Source organism: Sylvia atricapilla, chromosome 3 (genome assembly GCF_009819655.1).
Source record: "Sylvia atricapilla isolate bSylAtr1 chromosome 3, bSylAtr1.pri, whole genome shotgun sequence".
Taxonomy (NCBI): Eukaryota; Metazoa; Chordata; class Aves; order Passeriformes; family Sylviidae; genus Sylvia; species Sylvia atricapilla.
This window is the reverse complement of record NC_089142.1, coordinates 98,272,963-98,292,704: the sequence shown is the minus strand read 5'-3', so window position 1 is coordinate 98,292,704 and position 19,742 is coordinate 98,272,963. Positions and strand designations below refer to the sequence as shown.

General features: G+C 40.0%; 1 protein-coding gene across 1 annotated transcript in view; it reads right to left on the bottom strand.

Annotated features, from left to right (window-relative positions):
* ALK (ALK receptor tyrosine kinase) overlaps positions 1–5,518 on the bottom strand; it is a 220,891-nt gene extending 215,373 nt beyond the window's left edge. Inside the window, exons 1-2 of the mRNA XM_066314448.1 lie at positions 5,506–5,518; positions 4,955–5,074 (exon numbers count right to left, since the gene is read on the bottom strand). Of these exons, the coding sequence (XP_066170545.1) occupies positions 4,955–5,074; positions 5,506–5,518 (133 nt within the window). The remainder of the gene's footprint in view (positions 1–4,954; positions 5,075–5,505) is intronic.
* Between the last annotated feature and the right edge of the window lie 14,224 nt (positions 5,519–19,742).

Below are 19,742 nucleotides of genomic sequence, written 5' to 3'. Positions count from 1 at the left end.
AAAACAGCAATAATGCAGCTATTCATTTATTTGTTAAGAGAATCGTAAAAAATGACAGCCTCTACTTTCCACCCAGCCCCTCAGCGTGCACCAGGGACTGAATCACCAAAATCTCTGACAGCTGCTTTGTTCAGTGAAAATCAAACTACAAAGAAAGGGCCAGGACTCCTTCATCAATCAATTATAAGCACAGTCTTTCAAGACAGCTACAGAGAGAGGTGTGAGGAAGGGGTGTTGGGAGAACAACTAGCAACAGCCCTCGTTTTCATTCCTCCTGCTCCAAGAAGTGTCAGAGCTCATTCTCCACACAAGAAATATTTGTCCACCAAGTCTCCCATGCATGTAGCAAAAAACAATACATGAAAGTGCATTTCTACTGCCAGTTCTGGCAAAAAAATGAAGTACTGACTAACAGCAGTTGTTAGAAAACATGCTCCAGTTGGCACAAAACAGTAGTTGGATGAACTGTCATATTTTGTCAATTTATACAAGGAACCTCTTGCATGAATTTCAAAAGATCTCTAGAGAAAATAAATACATGAGAGATGGGGAGAAAAGACATTTGTTGTCTTACTGTGTGTTATTTTGTTATTGAAAAATGTTGAGCTGTCATAGACATATTATCTGCAGATGAAAGACGATATAAGGAAAGAAAGCAAAATTTTTCCCCTAATAAGATTTTTTTCTTCCTTCTTGCTTAACACAGGCTTTGGTTTAGGTAGGCAGATGCTGTGCTACCTGATTTTCCTCCTTTTGGATTTCAGCACCCCTGCACATAGCCAAAATACCATCTAATCGTTAAACAAGAATTCCTGCAAACGTATATGGGGTCATAGCATCTGCTATCTTATATGGAGCAATTCTATTAATGCAGTGTGAGTAACTGCTGTTAATTGAAGCCTTGCCCTATTCCATTCATAATGCTATTTCCAAACTATGTTAGAACACTTGTAAGATTGCAAAAAGGATGTGTTTGAATTAAGATGATGCATCACTTTCCCAGTATCTCTACTAACAAGGCATTGATTCAGTTTTCCTCTGGAGTGAAGTAGCATTCTCCTTGTTCCTCTCCTGAGTTTATCTCACCCCTGAACAGGATCTTGCTGTAACAACCAGTTTGTATCTATATATCTCACAATGCCACGCTGAGCCAAGAATCACAACAGCTTTATCATTCTGAAGATGTCAGTAGTAGTCTGATTTGTAGCAGAATTATCAAACAAGTAGTCATGGGATGCTAACTGTAACATGAATTCATCTGGCTGGTGCCCTCTTTCTCTCAATCTTCCCTTTCCTTTGAAGTTCAGGCTCACTGAGTTTTGTGGCAGCAGTGTCTATCTGGTACCCAGCTGACATGAATGAAATGGTGCATATGACCTACCAGGGGAAAAAAATTAATCATCTGACACCTTGCTGAGCAACTGTCATGCCACTGAGTATCAAATATGCAGCAAGAATGACCCCAAATTACCCCACAGTAAAATTAGTCCAACGTATTTTTATTTTTTTAGTAGGCAGACCAAATTCAGGAAATTAGGAACTCATCACAGACGACATTCCATTAGAAAGTGTTAAAAAAACCTCAACAACCCTGTCAAATTAGCTTTCTGAAGACATAGAGCTGATTGAAATTATTAATAAGTTGTTAATAGAGGCCATCCTGTGGATTAGGCTTTTAGTACCTATTAAATCAAAGCTGTGAATAATTATGCATTCTTGTAGGTGTGTTCCTCCTCTGCTGAACTCACCTCTTCTAGATGTTTTTAAGCACAATAGTGACTAGGTAGCCAAATTTGCTCTCAAGTTTTAGTCCCAGTTGGCTTTGCCATCTAAACACCACTATTTCCTGAACTTTTGGGAGGAAAAAAAAATAAAAAATGTGTGAACTATATAACCTGAGAGAGGTACTTCAGTACTTTGCCCAGTGCTGGTTCAAAGCAGCCAAGGAGTTCAGATGCTACTGGACAATGTGGCAAAGAGACGCAAAGCCAGCACAGTAATATAAAAACAGTTAAAATAGTTAAAAAGAAAAAGCCAACTTTAATGGTCCAGCATGGCAACCTTAGGCCTATTATTCACATGAAATGTGTTCTTCTTTCAAAGCAGAGTTTAGGTGGGTTGAATTGCATTTGATTTTTGCTCCAATCAATAGCACTTTGCACAGTTGCCACCACAGCCTGTCAGGATCATGCTTCAGGTGCAGGGTTGTTGGCTGGCCCAGGGACATGGAGAGAATGGGGTAGAGAGGGCTGTGTTAACTTCATGAAGGTCCGGAGGGGCAGCTGTCATCTGGAACCCCTATTACACAAGCTGATAAGATTTTATGTAGTGGACAATTGATTTCTTATAGAATACCTGTAGAGAAAATTAACATTCAACCAGCCAGGACAAGGAATGAAATATGTGGCTGGGTGCAGTTAATCATGTAAGCCTCAGGACAGAGATCCATCAGATCTGCAAATGGGAGATTAATATGCTACCATAAGTCCACATATGCAGAATGCATTAAAATTTGTTCTAGCCACAGGAAACAGTCTGAGTGTACCTCATGAGAACAGGATATAAAAAATTTGGAGATTTCAAGTCTCTTCCTGCCTCACAGGTTGAATTCCCAGATAATTTTGACTTCACATGTGACTTTACTCTTTATTTTCTGAAAGGCAGGTGGATTTTGCATCTCTGAGATGACTGATGATTAATCAATGTTTGGATTGAGACAAATCTAAAAATATCTTGACACAAAACAGAAAGAAAATCTTGTGAATGCACCATTCGAGTATCTTCTTGTGCCAGCAATTACCTTTCAGGATTGCTGCATATGGTTTCAAAGATATCATCAGGCACTGTTTCTGCCAGAACTACCAGAGAGAGTTTGTCAGAATTTTTAATTCTGAGCAAAAGAGAAGAGGACTTAGCTTGGCAGAGGAAGAAGGACACCATGTATCAATTTACTGACTCTTTCAATCAGAAATTTCTCCAACAGCAGAACACAGAGAAAGTGTAATTAAGACAACTAATATTGCCCCACTCCAGAAATGTCAACCAGTTAATTAGATAGGTCCCATTAGATGATTAGGCAAACAAAGTTTTGATAGAAGTTTTATTGAGCCCTCCATAATCAGTCATGCTGGGAGCAGTAAGGAAAGCTGAAAGAAGAAGAAATCACTCTAGAAAAAGGCTGCTGAGTTTTATTTCTGCTTATGATTTATTGTGTGATATTAACCAGAAGGCTGGGTCCTGGGACCAAAATACTCGCCTAGGGCTTGGATGGTCTAACTTTGTCTTCTTCCTCACTCTGCTGAGTCCCTGCATGACCTTCATAGAGCCATGCAGAGCCAGGGCCAGTTGTTAGCCACTGAAAGGAGCTATATACACCCTGTCATGGACCGAGCAGCTCTGAACAGAAATCCAGCTCCTTGAGAAGTTTACTAATAAACATGCCAGTGGATATAAGCTGAAGCTATGTAGAGGAATAGAAGTTTTTAAGAAGTGTCCTCTTAGTCTTGGGCTATGCCTATAGGCTCTGCTGCACATACACACATCAGTCCTCTGTGGGCTGCAAATCTCAAGTGGCAGGAAGTGTCTGCACAGTGATGCTATGGGATGTTCCAGGTGAAATGTGTGTTTTCCAGGGCTACTACCCTTTAATTAAATTAAATTTAATTTAATGAAAGGCTATTACCCTTTAATATAAATTTTTGTAAATGTTGAATTGCAAAGCTAGAAAAAGCAAATTATTCCTGGCTCTCCTCAAGATTCTCCAGAAATTTCAAGGTGCATGTCCTAAATTACACTTACTGAGGGAGAAAACACTTTAGATTTGTCCTGAGTGAATATTGTATTTTGTGTAACACCTCATCAAATTCCTGCCTTTCCTTGCAAAACAGATGGTTGGAATATGGTAAGATTTGGTCTTGTGCAATCAGCTAAAATCATCATAAATCATTTCTGCTGAGATGCAGTACATTTATCTCTATGTGATGCTGTCAGATGGAATCAGTGCTCTTATGTTTTAAGAACAAAGCCTTCCCTTAGAATAGTATTACTGAGAAACTGAAAGAGTTTAGAAAGAAGTAATAAAGGATAAATTAAAAATCATTCTTGCAACTTCTGAGAAAACCAAGTAAGGGAAAAAAGATTGTACTACTGTTGCTCCCAAAATGAAATTGGTGTGTCCTCATCACTCAAGCAGATACAACAGCTAGGAGCAGATATTGTATGCCAGTGGAAAGAATATATATTGCACACATAAAAGGCTGCAACATAAATTTGAAGAAATATGGGGCTCCTTCATATAGGTAGGTCAAACTTTTCCCTCAAGCAGATAATTACAGGCTTGGGGTGAGTAAATCTTATTAGCCTCTCAGCACCTTATCTCCCTGTGTAGAGACTGGTAGTAGATATATAGTAGATATATTCTACTGCAGTCACTTTCTGGATTGCACGTTAGCTGTTGCCTTGTGCAGTCCACTCCTAACTGTGGCCATCGTACTTCACAGTGGAATGGCCATGGGTAGGTCACACCAGAGAACAGATGAAAACACATTACCAGATTTTGGAAGGGATGGGTGTTAGAAAAAGATATAGAAAGCAAAAAGTTCAGCACACAGCTCCTCTCTTTGTAATACTGGTGAATTTCAACATACCTCTCAAATATTACAGTCTGGGCCCTTGTTTTGGAGTGAGCAGGACAGGCTGGGGCAGCCCAGGTCAGCAGGCACCTCCACAGAGATGGCAAAGACCTGAAATGGGACTTCTGGGCCCTTGGGCATGGTGGAGGAAGCCCCAGGGGCAGCTGGTAAGGGGCACTAAGGCTCACTGGTGCCCTCAGGTGCTGCTGGTACAGATATTTTACCATCAAACACTTGACTTGTGTTGCTTTACTCCAGTATCACACCAAAACCTTAGGCAGGGAGTTGCAGCCTCTTGAGGATAACATATTCATGCTACTCACTGTGTCGTCCTCTGTGAGAGAAGAAAGGAGATGTATCTCTCATGACCCAGGTCAAGTTCCAAGCATAGTGACCATGAGGAAGAGAAGGGCTCCTTGCTGTGTGATCCGAAGGGCTCAGACCTTTCATAAAAAAAAGGAAGCCAAGAAAGAAAAGCCGATTAGGTATGATGAAACTGTTTGCATGCTATACATCAAGTGCAAAGAACTTGAAGAGCTTGACTGACACATATGTGATAAGCACCAACTACTCCTTGGTTGGTTCTTTCCTGATACGTGCATGCACAGGGACACAAGAGAGTTTTTGCTTTACCGTGCAAAACCATGTGGAAAATTTGTCAGGTTTCATCTCACACTAAGCTCTCTTTGGCCTTTCAGTCCCCCAAATTGTTTGTTTTATTAAGTCCTGCTAAGATAAGAAGATTGTGTACATGGAACAGGCAAACATGTACCTAACTTGTGTTCAGCAACCCAATGCATCTCAATGATGCTTTTCATGATCCCAACACCACAGCTACCCAGAACAGGCGAGTTCTGTACCAACCTGCACTAACTCTGCAGGACCATGATGTTAGAGATGCAAAAAGGAACAGCGTCTGAAATAACACACCAGATCAATGAGAAAAGTGGAGTTCTGCAAGCTTTTAAAGTACAAATTTTCCCTGTGAATCTTTAAGTTAGGTATTCTGAAGATATCAGCATCTTGCTCTCATTTTTTGAGATCCTCAGAAGAAAGGTAGGATTTAAATGTGTAGAAATACAGACAGGAAAATCTTGTGTTTGGGAGATTTGCTTGATGGGAAAAAAATCCAACCTCTGGATTTCTAATTTCTCTACAGAAGTCATAAAAAAGGACACATTTAAGAGAATAATAGTAAACAAAGTAAATGTCGGAAGTCTTGGGGAAAACACTGCTTTGATTTTGTAAAAAATTCTACTTCCCACTTCCACCAAAGAAAAACTGGAAAATTTCAGAGGGACTTGTCAGAACCTTAAACACCAGGTGTTAGTTGTGCCCTATCTCGTTCTCAGTGCTATCTCATTTTTAGCATACTCTTGTAACTGAGTAAAACTCTAGCACAACCAAGAGAAAAATAACTACTCTTGTGTAAGAGCTGTAACTCTTATTCCTTGCTTAGAGCAATCATCTTTAAGATAAAAAGACTTCACACTTTATTGTAAGACATTCTTGAGTGGCAAAAAATGAATATTCCTAATGGCTCAATTCAGCCTGGTCTCTCTGCTAAGTTGAAGTGCCGTAACTAAATACCCCATATTGCTGTCTAGAATGTGGCTACACAGAAGATTGGACCAGAGATTTGTGAAGGGAGGTAGCAAACCTCGTGTCCTCCCTGCAGCTGTCATTGATGAAGTGATAGGTAACCATGGAATAATCTTTATATTGGCTTTTCCTCCCTAACATCAAGTCACATCTTCCAGTCGCCCCTGATAAAGCTGATTGTGGAAAATAATGTCAGGTTTCATTACAACTGTCATAATAGCTGCTCAAAGCATATTTTTTCCCTACAAATGTGCTTCACTTTGATGCTACTATAAAATAAAAAATAAAAGAAGAGTATTAATAAAAAATGAGCCCCTTAAATATGCTGGTTTTCAAAGCCATGTGTGTTTTGCCTGATGTGAGATGTCTGACCATATATCAATGTCCCCCTTATATAACATCTGTACCCAGTGACTCTCCAAAAGAGGGAATGATTTAATATCCTGATCCCAGATCATAGCTCTCCCCCAGACAGGAACTCTGGGGTTCCTTTACCCCAAACCGACCCAATTGCATGCAGACGTCACTCATTTAGTGCTACCAGAGAGCCAAGACCTTGTGCTGCAATCCTTTGAAAACTTCACAAAAACCTTAAAAACTGACCTGCTTCCCACCTGTATTCCCATGGCAAAATGATCTGAGAGAGAGTCACTGAAGTGCATTTCTCTCCCTAATGCTTCAGTCACAGAACTTAAAATTAAATCTCTTCAACTACCCTGACCAGCTTTACCTGGGAATCACTGCCACAGGAATCAGCACCACAGCAATCAGCTGCAGTACTCCAAATTCCCTGGTACTCCTCACATTCCAAAAAATGCCTCTCCGTATTGCATTCTTCGGAAATCCTGCCTACCTTCAGCCTCAGCTAAGTTGAAATGTTCCCTCTGGAACCAGTAGACACAGTGAAGCACAGTGAGATAAGAAATAAGGTTGAATGTCTGAGCAGAGAAGACAAGGCAGTCCAGGCACCTCAACCTCGCCTCACGAGCAAGGGGTCAACAAGAGATAATACAAAAAATTGAAAGTTTTTCCTCTATTTTTAAAGAATTGAATGGATTCAGTTCAATTCATTTAAAACTTAGAACTGTTTTATCCCATATTCTTTGGGGTTAATTTTGGAACTTCATCTCAAATGATTTGCTTGGGCTATTGGTCTGAACTTGAAGACAAGAAGATTGTATCAGAAGTTATGAATCTTTCCCAATTAAGTTATCTTCTGTGAAAGATGCTGGGTAAAAGGTTTTTGTATAGCCAAGAGGCCACTCTTCACAGTGAGAAATTATTTGATTTAAGCATCAGCTTTAGGCTAGGAAAAGGAGAGACTTTTCCTCTTCCACCTTCAGGGTGTTTTACACTGAGAGAGATAAAATAGGAGACCATTTCAGCTAAATAAAAGCTTCTTGTGCAGCAAGGGTAATGCAGATGTAGACCACACTCTGGCCCTTTTACGAAATAAAGGGTTTTTTCCCTCACCAAAATAATTCAATTTAAGCCAAAAGGCACCGAGAAAATTTGTCTACTTGTTTTTAGATATGGTAACCTCCAATTCCAGTTGTTTGTATCAGGGTACTCTGTCACTTGTCAAAAGTAACCCTAACCTTTAAAAAAAATTAATGGCTTGACAGCTGGAAGCTGACAACTCTATTTCTGTATCCAGATGTATGGTGAGTTACAAGGGAGGTTTCTTTGATATTCCTGCCTGGAGACATATCCAGGACCAAATCCTGGCCCTAGGTGCACCATCACAGCAAGAAACATGTACCTGAAGAGAACATTTGACATTTCTGTTTTTTAAACTTGTGCAAAGGTATCTCCTTAGGGGATGTGAAATTCAGGCAGATTACCAGGAGTTTCAGGAGAAAAAAATTTTTAAAATGCTCATGTGTGCTGAAGTCAAGCCTTAAGGCTACAAATTCATTAAATGCAATATTTATGTATTATTTTAATTTAAAAATACCTCTTTAATAGAGCAACCTTTCATGTTCACATAGAAATGGAACAACAAGAAAAGCTTTCTGTGTGGCTCATTTTAAAACAAATAGGATTTCCTCCCTTTTTTGTCTTCTCTGGAAGAAGGAATAACTCCAGCAATTAATATATGTAATTTTCTAAAGGTTCATTTAGTGGAGAAATGTAAATGAATTTTCACCAAAATACTCAAGGTTTTTTTAACCATGTAAGCAAATATTGCTTTTTGCTTCCCTTGGATATTGCTTGATTACTCAGCTCTCTCACTGTGCTGACTTGAATTATTTGCAGTTTCTCAGTGGTAAATCTGAGGTGACAGACCAGCATGTACCTGTCTTCTAGATTTCAGGGTGGCAACAGATGTGTAAGATAATAACTGAGATCAACATGTACTTTCAGCTACATCTAAAAAATATCTCAAAATCCCTCATGTTTGTTTGTGTGGAAATCAAAAGTCAACATTAGTAGCATTTGTTGCACTAATTTGTAACAGCCATAAATAGAGTAGTTCCTAGTAATTATTACAATAACTTATTTAGAAACAGCCACCATTATGATCTGGACTTTCCAGTCTCTGGGAAAGCCTGACATTTCAGAAAAGGTTATTCTAGTTCCAAGAAAAAGGTAGCGATTTTCCACAGAAAGGATATTACAACATTAAAATCTGGATTTTCCAGTCTCTGGGAAAGCCTGACATTTCAGAAAAGGTTATTCAGGTTCTAAGCAAAAGGTAGCAATTTTCCACAGAAAGGATAATATGCAGTTATCTTTCCACTATTAAGAAAAAGAAGGATTAAACTACTCGAAACCAAGGCAACTTCACTTAATTAAAATAAAAAATCTTACAGGGAACTGACTGGCCCAGGTAAGGAAACCTCTGCACACTTCTCCTATGAACCAGAGGCAGGCCAAAGGCATCCTTGGGAAGAGGCAGATCCAACACTGCAGGATCCTGAAGCCAAACATTGTGATCTTGCAAAAGAGCTCTCAGGACGCTGCCTTTAGGAAGCCTTGGCTGGCTGTGACCAGCAGATATTTGGGCTTGCCTCTGTTCAGCTGGAAGTGTAAACTCCAGAGGTCTTGATAAAGGACTGCTGAGCTCCTAGCTCCACAAAAGTTTTTGGCTTCTGTTTTTTGGAGGATATCCTTCCATCCCTGACTAGAAAAGATCTCCTGAGGATTCCCTCTCAAATTCACAACTGATCCTCACAATCACACTAACAGTACTCACACGACTTAGAAGCTTTCTTTTTTCCCCTTTTCCCATATACAAACATACTCAGTCACCCATGAAAGTGCAAAAAACACATTATATTGAGGTGACCAAGCAACACCAAACCAAATAAACAGATGCTTTGTGAATAATCCATATACTCAACCATGCTTATGCAAATCATTGTCTAAATGAAATTTAGCAGTAAAATTCAAATTCTGTTTATGGTCCTGATGAAGAACAAGGCAGAGGGCAAGCTCTTTGCATACAGTTTCTTACTCTGAGTAGTTGCTGAGCCTTTTTTACATTAATAGGTGAATGTACTCCAGGGGTTTTTTTTCACTAACCTTTTCTACAGTATGAAAATGTTCACTGACAGTCTGTCAAGTTTATCTTTTTCAGCTGGAAAATATATTCAATAATGCATTATGTTGCAATGATTTTATGTCATATTGAAAGCCTGATGAGTGCAAATAAAGTATACTGTGTGTGTGTCACAGAAACTGTGCTGGATTGCTACAGAGAGGGAATTTGCATTTAGTGGGCTGTAGCAGACCTTTGGATAGTGAATTCAGTCTGCATGAGGCACAGGAGTGATCAACAATGCTGACTGGCAGGTGCTTGATGAGTAAAATTGGGAATAGCATACACTTCCTGTACATAAAGCATGTGTCTCTAACAAAACTGTTTTAACTCCATCACTGGGTTATCCTTCTGACCCTGACTACTTTCTTTTTTCCTTTGTAAGCCTTGTTTAAAATGTTCTTTTAAACTCTTTCTGTTAGCCATGTACTTTTTACCATCTCCTTTTCAACTGTAATATTAACTTTTTATTGAAAAAACCCAAATGCATCATAACTGATTAATCAGCAAGTAGGTACTTCACAGCTCCATTCTTTTTCTACTGACTAGGCAGTTCCTTTGCCAAACACGACCCATAAACATTTATGGATGGAAGGAGAGTCTGTGCTTAGTCTGGGAGATGTGGCCTGATCAGTGGACCTTGGATCTGGAGGAAGAGGAACATGAAACACCCAAATTGCAATTTGATCAAGACACTGCAATAGGGAAATATTAACTAGGTATAATGTGCTGCTGCTCACTACAGGAAAATAAATAATCCACATTTTCCATACAAAGAGCATTAAAATAAACCAATTAAGATGACCAAGCTAGTAACTAGTACAGGTTAAAAATGTACTGCCATCTAGAGCATAGTCCTGGATCTCAGGTGCTCTGCAGCTGCTGAAGACCTGTCCAGTAAGACACCCCAAAACAGCCATGATTCACTGATAAAGAGCTCAGGGCCTCAATTACAGGCCAGGCTAGGAATGGCTTAACTTTGTTACTCATCTGTGTGCTCACAAGAAACCTTTAAAAATCCAACTGCAGACTGAGTTTTGCTGTAATAATCTTTTACAGCACAATTAAGCACCTCTGTGGGCAACAGAGAAAACAAAGGACTGAGTGTTAGTAATTGAACTGCTCTTAACTCTGGTTCAGAGCTTCAAGAGCTGAGGCTGCTGGTAGGACTGCATCAAGGGATGGGCTTCTCTGGCTTCCCTAGCCTGCAGCTTAGCTAAACAGAGGAGAGGGGAAAGCCCTGCAGCAGCAAAGATCCGTGTGCAAAAACATCCTCTGCATTTTGGATGCTTGTTCTTTGTATCAGCTTTTAGACATTTTAGGGTCACAACTGAAAAAGGAGTATTGGGGTTGTGATTTGGTAGGGCTGTGGTTCAACACAGGGTGATACTAATCCTTGTCTTTGGATTGATAACAAATGCATCTGAATTACTGACCAGATATGGAGTGATAAAGGTATCCTGTTTAGCTGTTTCCTGCTGCACAGACAGACCTCCAAACCCTGCAAACAGTAGGAAAATGCAAGGTAGAAATCTGCAGAATTGGTAATCTTTCTACTCAGCCACACTAAAGTACTTCAAGTTGCAGATATCTGAATTTTTTCTGTACATGTGGAAATAAAGTAACCCTGTAGTCTGGGGTATTTCTGTGCTGTAGCTTAGAAAAACTTCCAAAGGAACAACTGAGAGGCAGAATTAATATTTGGTACATGTGCCAGCATTAGAGAGTTGCTCCATTCATGGTCGTTGGGAGGCTGCTGCAGTGGACCCCTCCTTTAAGTGTTCTTCATCCAAAGGATTTTTGAGCAGTTGCTCATCAGTATGACTATTATCTATCTATCTATATATATATATTTATACACACACACCAGACCATACCAAAATGATCACTATGCTGCTATATCTGCCATACCAGTATGGTTCTCATTTTTCAGACCTGGGGTCCTGGTCCCACATATTGCCAATGTTCATCTCTTTGCATGTCTTGTATTACCCCTCTGCACTCTGTACGTTTCCCTACTCTGTACCCAGCTAACATAACCTCTCAAACCTCAGTGGCCAGACTTTCAAGCAAAAGAAATAGTTGTTTTGACAGTGTTTTAATAATTCATTACACACATTGACTTCAAACCATTTAGTGCCTACACTGTGGGTTCCTGCAAAGGTACACAGACACCCAGTTGGAATCTCATCACACTTCCTATATAATTTTAAATAGTGGGATTAAAAAATAGTAAGAAACAAACTCAGAAACAACTCCCTGCTCTTTATACATGTAAAGCCTTTTTTTGTGCTACACTGACTGCATTCTAAATCAGAAAACACACACAAACTTACACCACTAAACAGTTATTGCTTTAACACAACTGCAGATACTTAGATATTCAGTGGCTCACAGCCCTTGCAAATTTTAATACAAGCTCATATTTTTCTCAACATCTGCATTTTGAATCTGTGTCTCATGCATGTGGCATTCAGTGCTCACTTATTTTCATCTCTATATTTCTTGTCAGTGGACAAAAAACACGTGCAAAAAATTTCTCAAACACTTAAATGCTGGGGAAATGAGTATAAGAAGGTTCTGCAGATCTGAATCATTGGTCTGCAAGAAAGCTTTCACCCTCAGAGCAGACAGCCTGCATCACCTTTTAAAGCCTTCTTTGATCAGGATGAAAAAGGTAATAATTCACTTCTCCTCCCACACTTTCATACCATGTCAGTGCCTCTGGCTCTGGAGACACTCATAACAAAGTTTAGGGAACATTTATTTTTCCTTTCATATGCAGCATCTAAATGCCTCCATTCTCTATCAAAGCCATCCACAGCCACATATGACCTGAGCATTTACAACCCTCTCTTTGACTGCACTGCAGCATTGAGCTTGGAGAGCAGGGAGAGAGGAACCACAGTTCAGTTTCACAAATCTATTGCATATTAAGGGAAACCCAAACTTTTATTCATTGCAGTTTGAAGGTCCAAGTTCAGCCCAAGTTAATTTGGGAAGTGTCTTTACTTTGCTCCACCTGATTTGTCTGGATTTGCCTGGGAACCCTCATTCCCTGTAGCCCATAATACTGCTCCATATGCCTCTTTGTGGGGAAAAAAAAAAAAAGAAGGAAAAAAAAAAAAGGCAGCTTTTTGAAGGTGTGCACCATCCTTCTTCCTCAAAGAGCATGGGATTATGTCCAGAACAGTCTCTGGTATAAACCCACCTTAGGTGCAAGCTGGCTGTGTTTTGCTGCCTGGAACCATTCAATAATGCCAGCTGCAAAAGGCAGCCAGTAAATACTGGTTATTTGGAAGAAAGCAATAGCAGTGCCATAAGTCAGCCTTACTTTTCCTTGTTATTATCATTATTACTATTATTGCTTCTGTGAAAGGAGGGGAATTCTATGCTTAATGTACAAGTACATGTGCAAGTTAATGTTGGCAAAAGGCTCAATAATGGCTTTTCATATAGAAATACAAATCTGGGGCTTTTTTTTTTTTTTTTTTTTAAATCAGATATCCCCACCCTTTCACATTTAAAATAGGCCACAAACAAAGAAAATAAAATGCAGTAACTTCAGTTAAAACCTGGAGATCTCCTGTACAATAGAGGCAGAAATCATGAAGTGATGTTTCTCATAGAAACTTTGCCTCAGCTGTATCATGAAGACAGAGGGAACACCTGTAGAAAGGTCACTACAGCTGCAAAGGCCTTGTCTGCTTTGGTACATGGAAGAGTTCTGAAATCTTTGAACCCAGAGAAGGCATTTTAACAGCAGAAATTTTTAAATTATGCCTGCCATGTCAAAACATAAAATGAATGCTCAGAGGAATCAGATGAAGCCCTACATGTACACAACAGACACAAACTCTGAAGATTTGATAGTTATGAATTTCCTGTCATTTACGTGGCCAAACCCATTTATTTGCTGCATTAGGCACTTCTGTTAAGCTATAGTGTTGCAGAGTTGCAACAAAAGTGCAAGGCGTTTTGGTACCAGAGAAAATACAAGACATTTGTTATTGGTAGGGAAGCTGCATTATTTCTAGAAATAGAAAAAGGGTGTGATGACTATTTCAATCTAAACCATAGCTGTCTTGGCAGGAACAATAAAAACTATTTCATATTCCCTTTACTGGGAAGAATGCCAATGTGCTTATATTGTCTATTTTCACTGCAGCATTTAATTTTGCTTAAGGTAAAGGACAGCATCTCTGACTACAACTGTGGGGTATTTAGATGTGAAAGCACTGCTCAAGGAAGTTCTGTAAGTGCTGCCAAAATGAAGGCCATAAAGCACCTGAGCGAGACATCAGAAACTCCTGTCTTCACTCACACAGACATCCCTAAATTGACTGTGAGTAAAGATTGTAAAAGGGAAATTGCTTGTCATTCTGTTTTTCAGGTGCTGAATTAAAATAAGTATCTTTGAAGATACCCCGAGTTCTGTAGGATGTTTTGAGTTCCTTGGCACAATTTTGCTCTGTGTAGCTGCTTTCCAGAGACCTTAACTGTTCACTGATCCTCAGCATGCCCGAAGGAGAGGTGAGTGATGTAAAGCAGCTGATGTCACCAGCCACTGCTATCCCCTGCTGGATGGCACCAGAGCAGCTCCATTATGTGACATAAGAGAAGGAGCTCCAGCTCAAGGTACCCACCCTGTTTATGGGGCAGGATGGCCCAGGTTCTGTCTGCTGATGCAAATTATGCTGCTGTGAAGTTTTACTCAGGCTTTCACTTGGTGTCTGGTATAAAGACAACTGTTCAAATACCCAACAAGACACAATCTAAGGTAAGTAGGAAGAGGTAGATTACATCATCTGCCTGTCACACAGAGGAGGAGCTTTCTGGTGTCTCTCTTACATATTCCTGCTACAGCTTTCCTTTTGGAGAAAAACTGGTGAGGTGGGCTGGGCTAAAAAGCTGGCCCATAAGGAGCTGTAAAAAAATTAGAAGACATGAACTACACAGAAAAAAATGGATATCCTCTAATGTGTAAGGATAGTAAGAAACCGTGGGATTAAATGACCTGCTCAAATTCACACTGCAAAGTAGTAGTAAAGTTTAGAAAAGAAAACAACTTCTTCTGCTTCCTTCTTCCCAGAAGACCCTGCTTCTGGTGGTCCAGCCTTGTCTCTGTCCAATGACTTTATCCTATCTTGTGAAAGGGGAATTCTGAGCATTTGGAACAGAGCAAGTCTGTGGATGGGGCAGACTAAAAATAAAACAAAATAGTGGTGTAGAAATATCTAGAAGGACAGGCAGATACTTCATGTGGATATCCTGGTATTCATTTCTCCTCAAGTTTATGTCTGTCTAAATCCTTCCCTGCGACAGGAGAAATAGCTTTGCTTTTCTTCCCCCCAGAACCTGCGTTGTTCAAATAAGAATTTCCCAAAGTGATTACCAAAAGGCCTGTAAGAGAAATGATTACAGATGGCTGAGTTAACTGCTGCAGACGGCCTCATCAGTCATCATAATGCGATCTCAGCACCAGGGTCATCAGGACAGGCAACTTGTCTTGACAGATGACACTTCTTCGGGAAGTCTTCCTCCCATGACTTTCCCCCAAGAAAATCTCCTGGGATGAGGCGCTTGCAAATAGTGGTCCTTAAGCAATAATCAAGGAGGAATCATCACCAGCTGCCTTCATGAGCTGCTTCCATGATGGGGTTTGCTGGTTTCTGGGGGTTTTTTTAGTCTCTAAGTGTGGAATGTTTTATCCATGGGCACGTCTTGAAATCAAAGTAGTTTTGGCAGTTGCTCTAAAGGTGAATTTGGAGATGATGATAAGAGAGACAAATTAAGAGACATGAGGCCTGAAAAGGCTGAGGCAGCACTGTGATCCTCCCGCTACTTTTCCACTGCCAGCCCCAAATGCTGCAAAGCAATTTGTAATCTATGCCTTGTTTTCCACATCTAGGAAAGAAAGAGTATGTGCTTTATTGTACATCTGCTATGGAAACTGCTAAAATGGATTTATTTGAATTATACAATGATGAACACCTTCTCTGATGAACAACACACTAACACCCATTATAAATAAAGGCCAGTTTATCATCTCATATACACTGTTTTGTGAACTGGATCTGAAGAGCTAATTCCATCCCCACCTCATCTTATCTGCAATGGGATCTAAGATAAATTTTGTAGTTTCTCCTTTTGCCTTTTTATTCTGCTACTAAAATGGAAGTAATGATGCTCACTAGGTTTAGAAATCTTTGAATAAAAGGTAGTAAATAATTTTATGAAGAAACATTTAAGCAAGGTTTTCAAAATATGATTTCCCTAAAACTCTACTGTCCTGCTTCTCACACATACAGCTTTTACTATGGCTGTGGTTAAAATATTGTCCTTTTACTATGGCTGTGGTTAAAAATTGTGCTTTTATAAGAAGCACAAGTTGGCTTCTTAGTAACACACAACTCTGTCACAGTGAAGAGGCAAACCCTTTGCAGTGAAGAAATTGCTTGTGAAATCTGGCACTTGTTGGCTGTTTGCAAATAGTTCATGGGCAGAATGCAGCTGATGAATACTTCAAAATTACTCAAATATTTACTGGGAACAGATTTCAGCCCTTGGGGTTTTCTGCTTGTTTGCTTTGTGTGGTACTCCAGTCATGCATCAGTTGGTCTTTCAAATGACTGTGGTACAGAATAGGTGCTGCATCTGAACAATATTATGAATTTCTGCTTTGCAGGAAATTGCATGATTTCTTTTTGTTTCCAATGCATGTGTTGGAATGAACAAGAATAAATCTGAAGTTTCCTTGAAATTAAATCTTATATAGGAAAACAGCTGGGGAGCAAATGCTTCTGTGTAAAGGAATTAAAATTAAAGTGTTTCATGTCAACTTTACAGTAAAATATACCATAGTATAGTTGCAAATGAAGTAAATTATAGCACTGCTTTATCATAGTAAGGCCAAAATACTTCATTTTGATTTTCTCTCAGACTGAAAAAGACCTTGGCATTTTGTGTAAATTGACATATTCCCATAGGATATCTAGTTTTCAAAATGATATTTCTTGATGGAAAATCTGCCATTAGAAAACAACTTAAGTAATTCTAATTCTTATGCATCTGACATGATAAGAGTTTGCTATTCCAGTGCCAGAACATCTCTCTGAGAGTCCCCTGACAGCGACCTTGAACTGGAAAAGCCACTCAGAAAACACTCGTGGAGAGTCAACGAGGTCTTTTAGAAAATTCAGTAAAGAGCAAAACAGAAATGAGCACAGCTATGGTAAACTCATAAGAAATTCAAATTTTAAAAAATCTCTATTGGCAACAAACTTTAGGCAGATATTTATTTTTATTGACAGAGAGGGAACTGCATGTCAGAGGCAGCACAATACACTGTGGGAATTACAACAACAGACTGAATCCCCACCAGAATGATGCACTGCTCTTCATATCCATACTCTGCTCTAATAACACTGTCAGGCAGTTTCAGGATGGAAAACACACATTCTCCTTTCCTTTGCAAAAAAATTACTGGCCTTTCTATTTACAAGCTGCCCACACAGTCACAGCCACACCTTTGGCTGTCTTGCACCCCAAGCAGCTGATCCATCACTGAGGGCATTAAGCTGAACTTGCACTATGAAGCTGCAGAGAGCCTCTCTGCAAGTTTGAATTCCATCAGGGAGGTAAGAGAATTTAGACTTTTATAATTATTGGTTTCAAATTAGATATCTTTTGAAACAATCCATTTTCCAAACTTCCTCCAAGGCCTGCCTAATATCCCTCTCTCAGTGGCAGTGTAAGTAAACGCAGAAACCACCAGGTGAGGATTTGGAGTATTTTAAAGGTTCTTGTCATACAGCTTAGCAAGTAGAAATAAACAAGAGCCAGTAACACCTTAGCAGTCAGCCCTCCAGAGCTTGCTATTGAACTGACTAGCCAGGACTAGAGCTTGAGACATTCTGTGAAGCTATAAAATTACATAAGGAATAAAGTACTTGTATTAAGTAACTTGTTAAGAAATTCTGTTGCAGAGAGTTTTCCTGCTTTAAAAGATTTGCTGCATGCCACAACATTGTCTCAGAGCATCCTCCCCCCACTAATCTGGGAGATGTGGAGGTGACTGTGTGGGCTCTAGACACGAACAGAGACTGCCCTGCATTGCACATGGCAAAAGGCACCTCAGGCTCAACCCACACAGATGATGTGTTGGAGTCACAAAGCTGTATTTATTTCTCTTTAAGCAAAGTAGTTTGTGAAGATAAGCAGCCTTCTTTCTTTCCCGTTTACTAAAAGAAATCTGGGCAAAAAGAAAACCAAGGAGCATGCTTTTCTGCCATGTTAACTTGATCTTAGAAAAGATCCTGGTTCAGTAGGGTGTCTTAAGTCTGAAGACAAATCGTGTTTGCAATGTGCAGAATGAGGACATGAATAACTCTTAATAGCTTCTGAATTATACAGAGGTGACCAGAAGGCACGAAAGAACACAGCATGGTGAGGGGATTTTTACCACCAGCTTACTAACTTCACTACCTGGCCACAACTCTAATTCAGTTGGTGGTTGGGGTCTTGTCTTGAGGACACTCATGCCACATATTTTAACACTGAGGTCCCTCACCCAGATCCTCCTTAGTGCACATCTGTAACCTCCTGAAGCACCCCTAAGCCTTTGTGTCTTCCTGCTCATTGATAGCCTACAGCCAATCAGATGGGCTGCTGGAAGCAGTCTGCAGGAATTCAGTATGTCTGCTTCAGTTTTGCCTTATTTCTTATCCTCCTCTACTTGAGGAAAGTAGGAGGAACAGGCTCTCTCTCTGCCCTCTTGTTTTTTTCTATATCCCTGCTCCTAACCCATGACTGAGCTGAGGGGGCATAAGATTTCTTGTGCCATTGAGAGGAATCTACTTTCTTGGCTCTGGGAGTGAGTACCAGAGGTAGCACTGGATGTGAGAGGAGGTCTTCCCTGGCATTGTACAGCCAGGGGCCTCTCACCAGGGCAAGTATTGCTCTGGAGCACCTGAAGGCCACTGAACAGATGGCAGGTATAGGAGCAGCCTGATTCTCACAGTGAGGAGCTGAGTATGTACTCCTGTGGATGAAACCTGCCTCTGTTCAGCTCCTGCAGTGTTTTCTATTAGTAGTCACCATCTCAGATGCTTGTGCTCCCTGAGAACCCACAATCTAATATTTATCAGGGAAATAGTGCTAACTTGCCCAGTCTGTCCTTATTACATAGCTAAAAATAGTAATTAACCTGTTTTTCTGCTCCTCGCTATCTCTGGAGTACACCTGAGTTGATCAGAATCCAGCTCACTGCTCACAGGAATTAACATCATTATCTCCTTGTACAGACCGTGTGAGCTGCAAATTCACTTTCATGGCTCTAGGTTTTAATCTGCCCGTAGTTCTTCTGCTTTCTGACCATCACATGCTGGGCTGCATGTGGGAACATCAAGAGCCATCCCTCCTTCCTCTCTGTTCCCTATTCTGAAATGCAGCCTGTCCTGCTTTCTCAGGGCACAGGTCTCTGTGTCTACAGCAGCACCCAACCTGCATTTCCTTTATTACCAGCTACAGCTGGAAGCTTCCTACTATTGCATCCACTAAAAGTGGATCTAAGTCAAACTCTCCTGGATGTTGAGGTGTGCTGCATCAAAATCCAGCCTGGAATCCTGGCTGAGAGGGATCTGTACGAGCTCACATTCAGTAAATGCAAAGTATGATGCCAATCCTTTTGTAGTCTGAAAAGGAGTTATTGCAGACCTATCACCATTGACAGGTCAATCACAGTGCTGTAATCAAAATTCAAACTGCTACTTTTAAGTCTGTTTTTTTTTTAAACTTGGCATCTCACAATCAGAACTGATATAGGATGAAATAGGTAAGATTGCTCAGAATTTCTTCTTAACTTCTTAAAATAATATAGCTTTTTTTCCTCTTTTCTAGGCAATGTTATTTTTCCAGTGATATAGACTCAAGCTGTATTCTTACTAGTCACAGAAACAATCAGA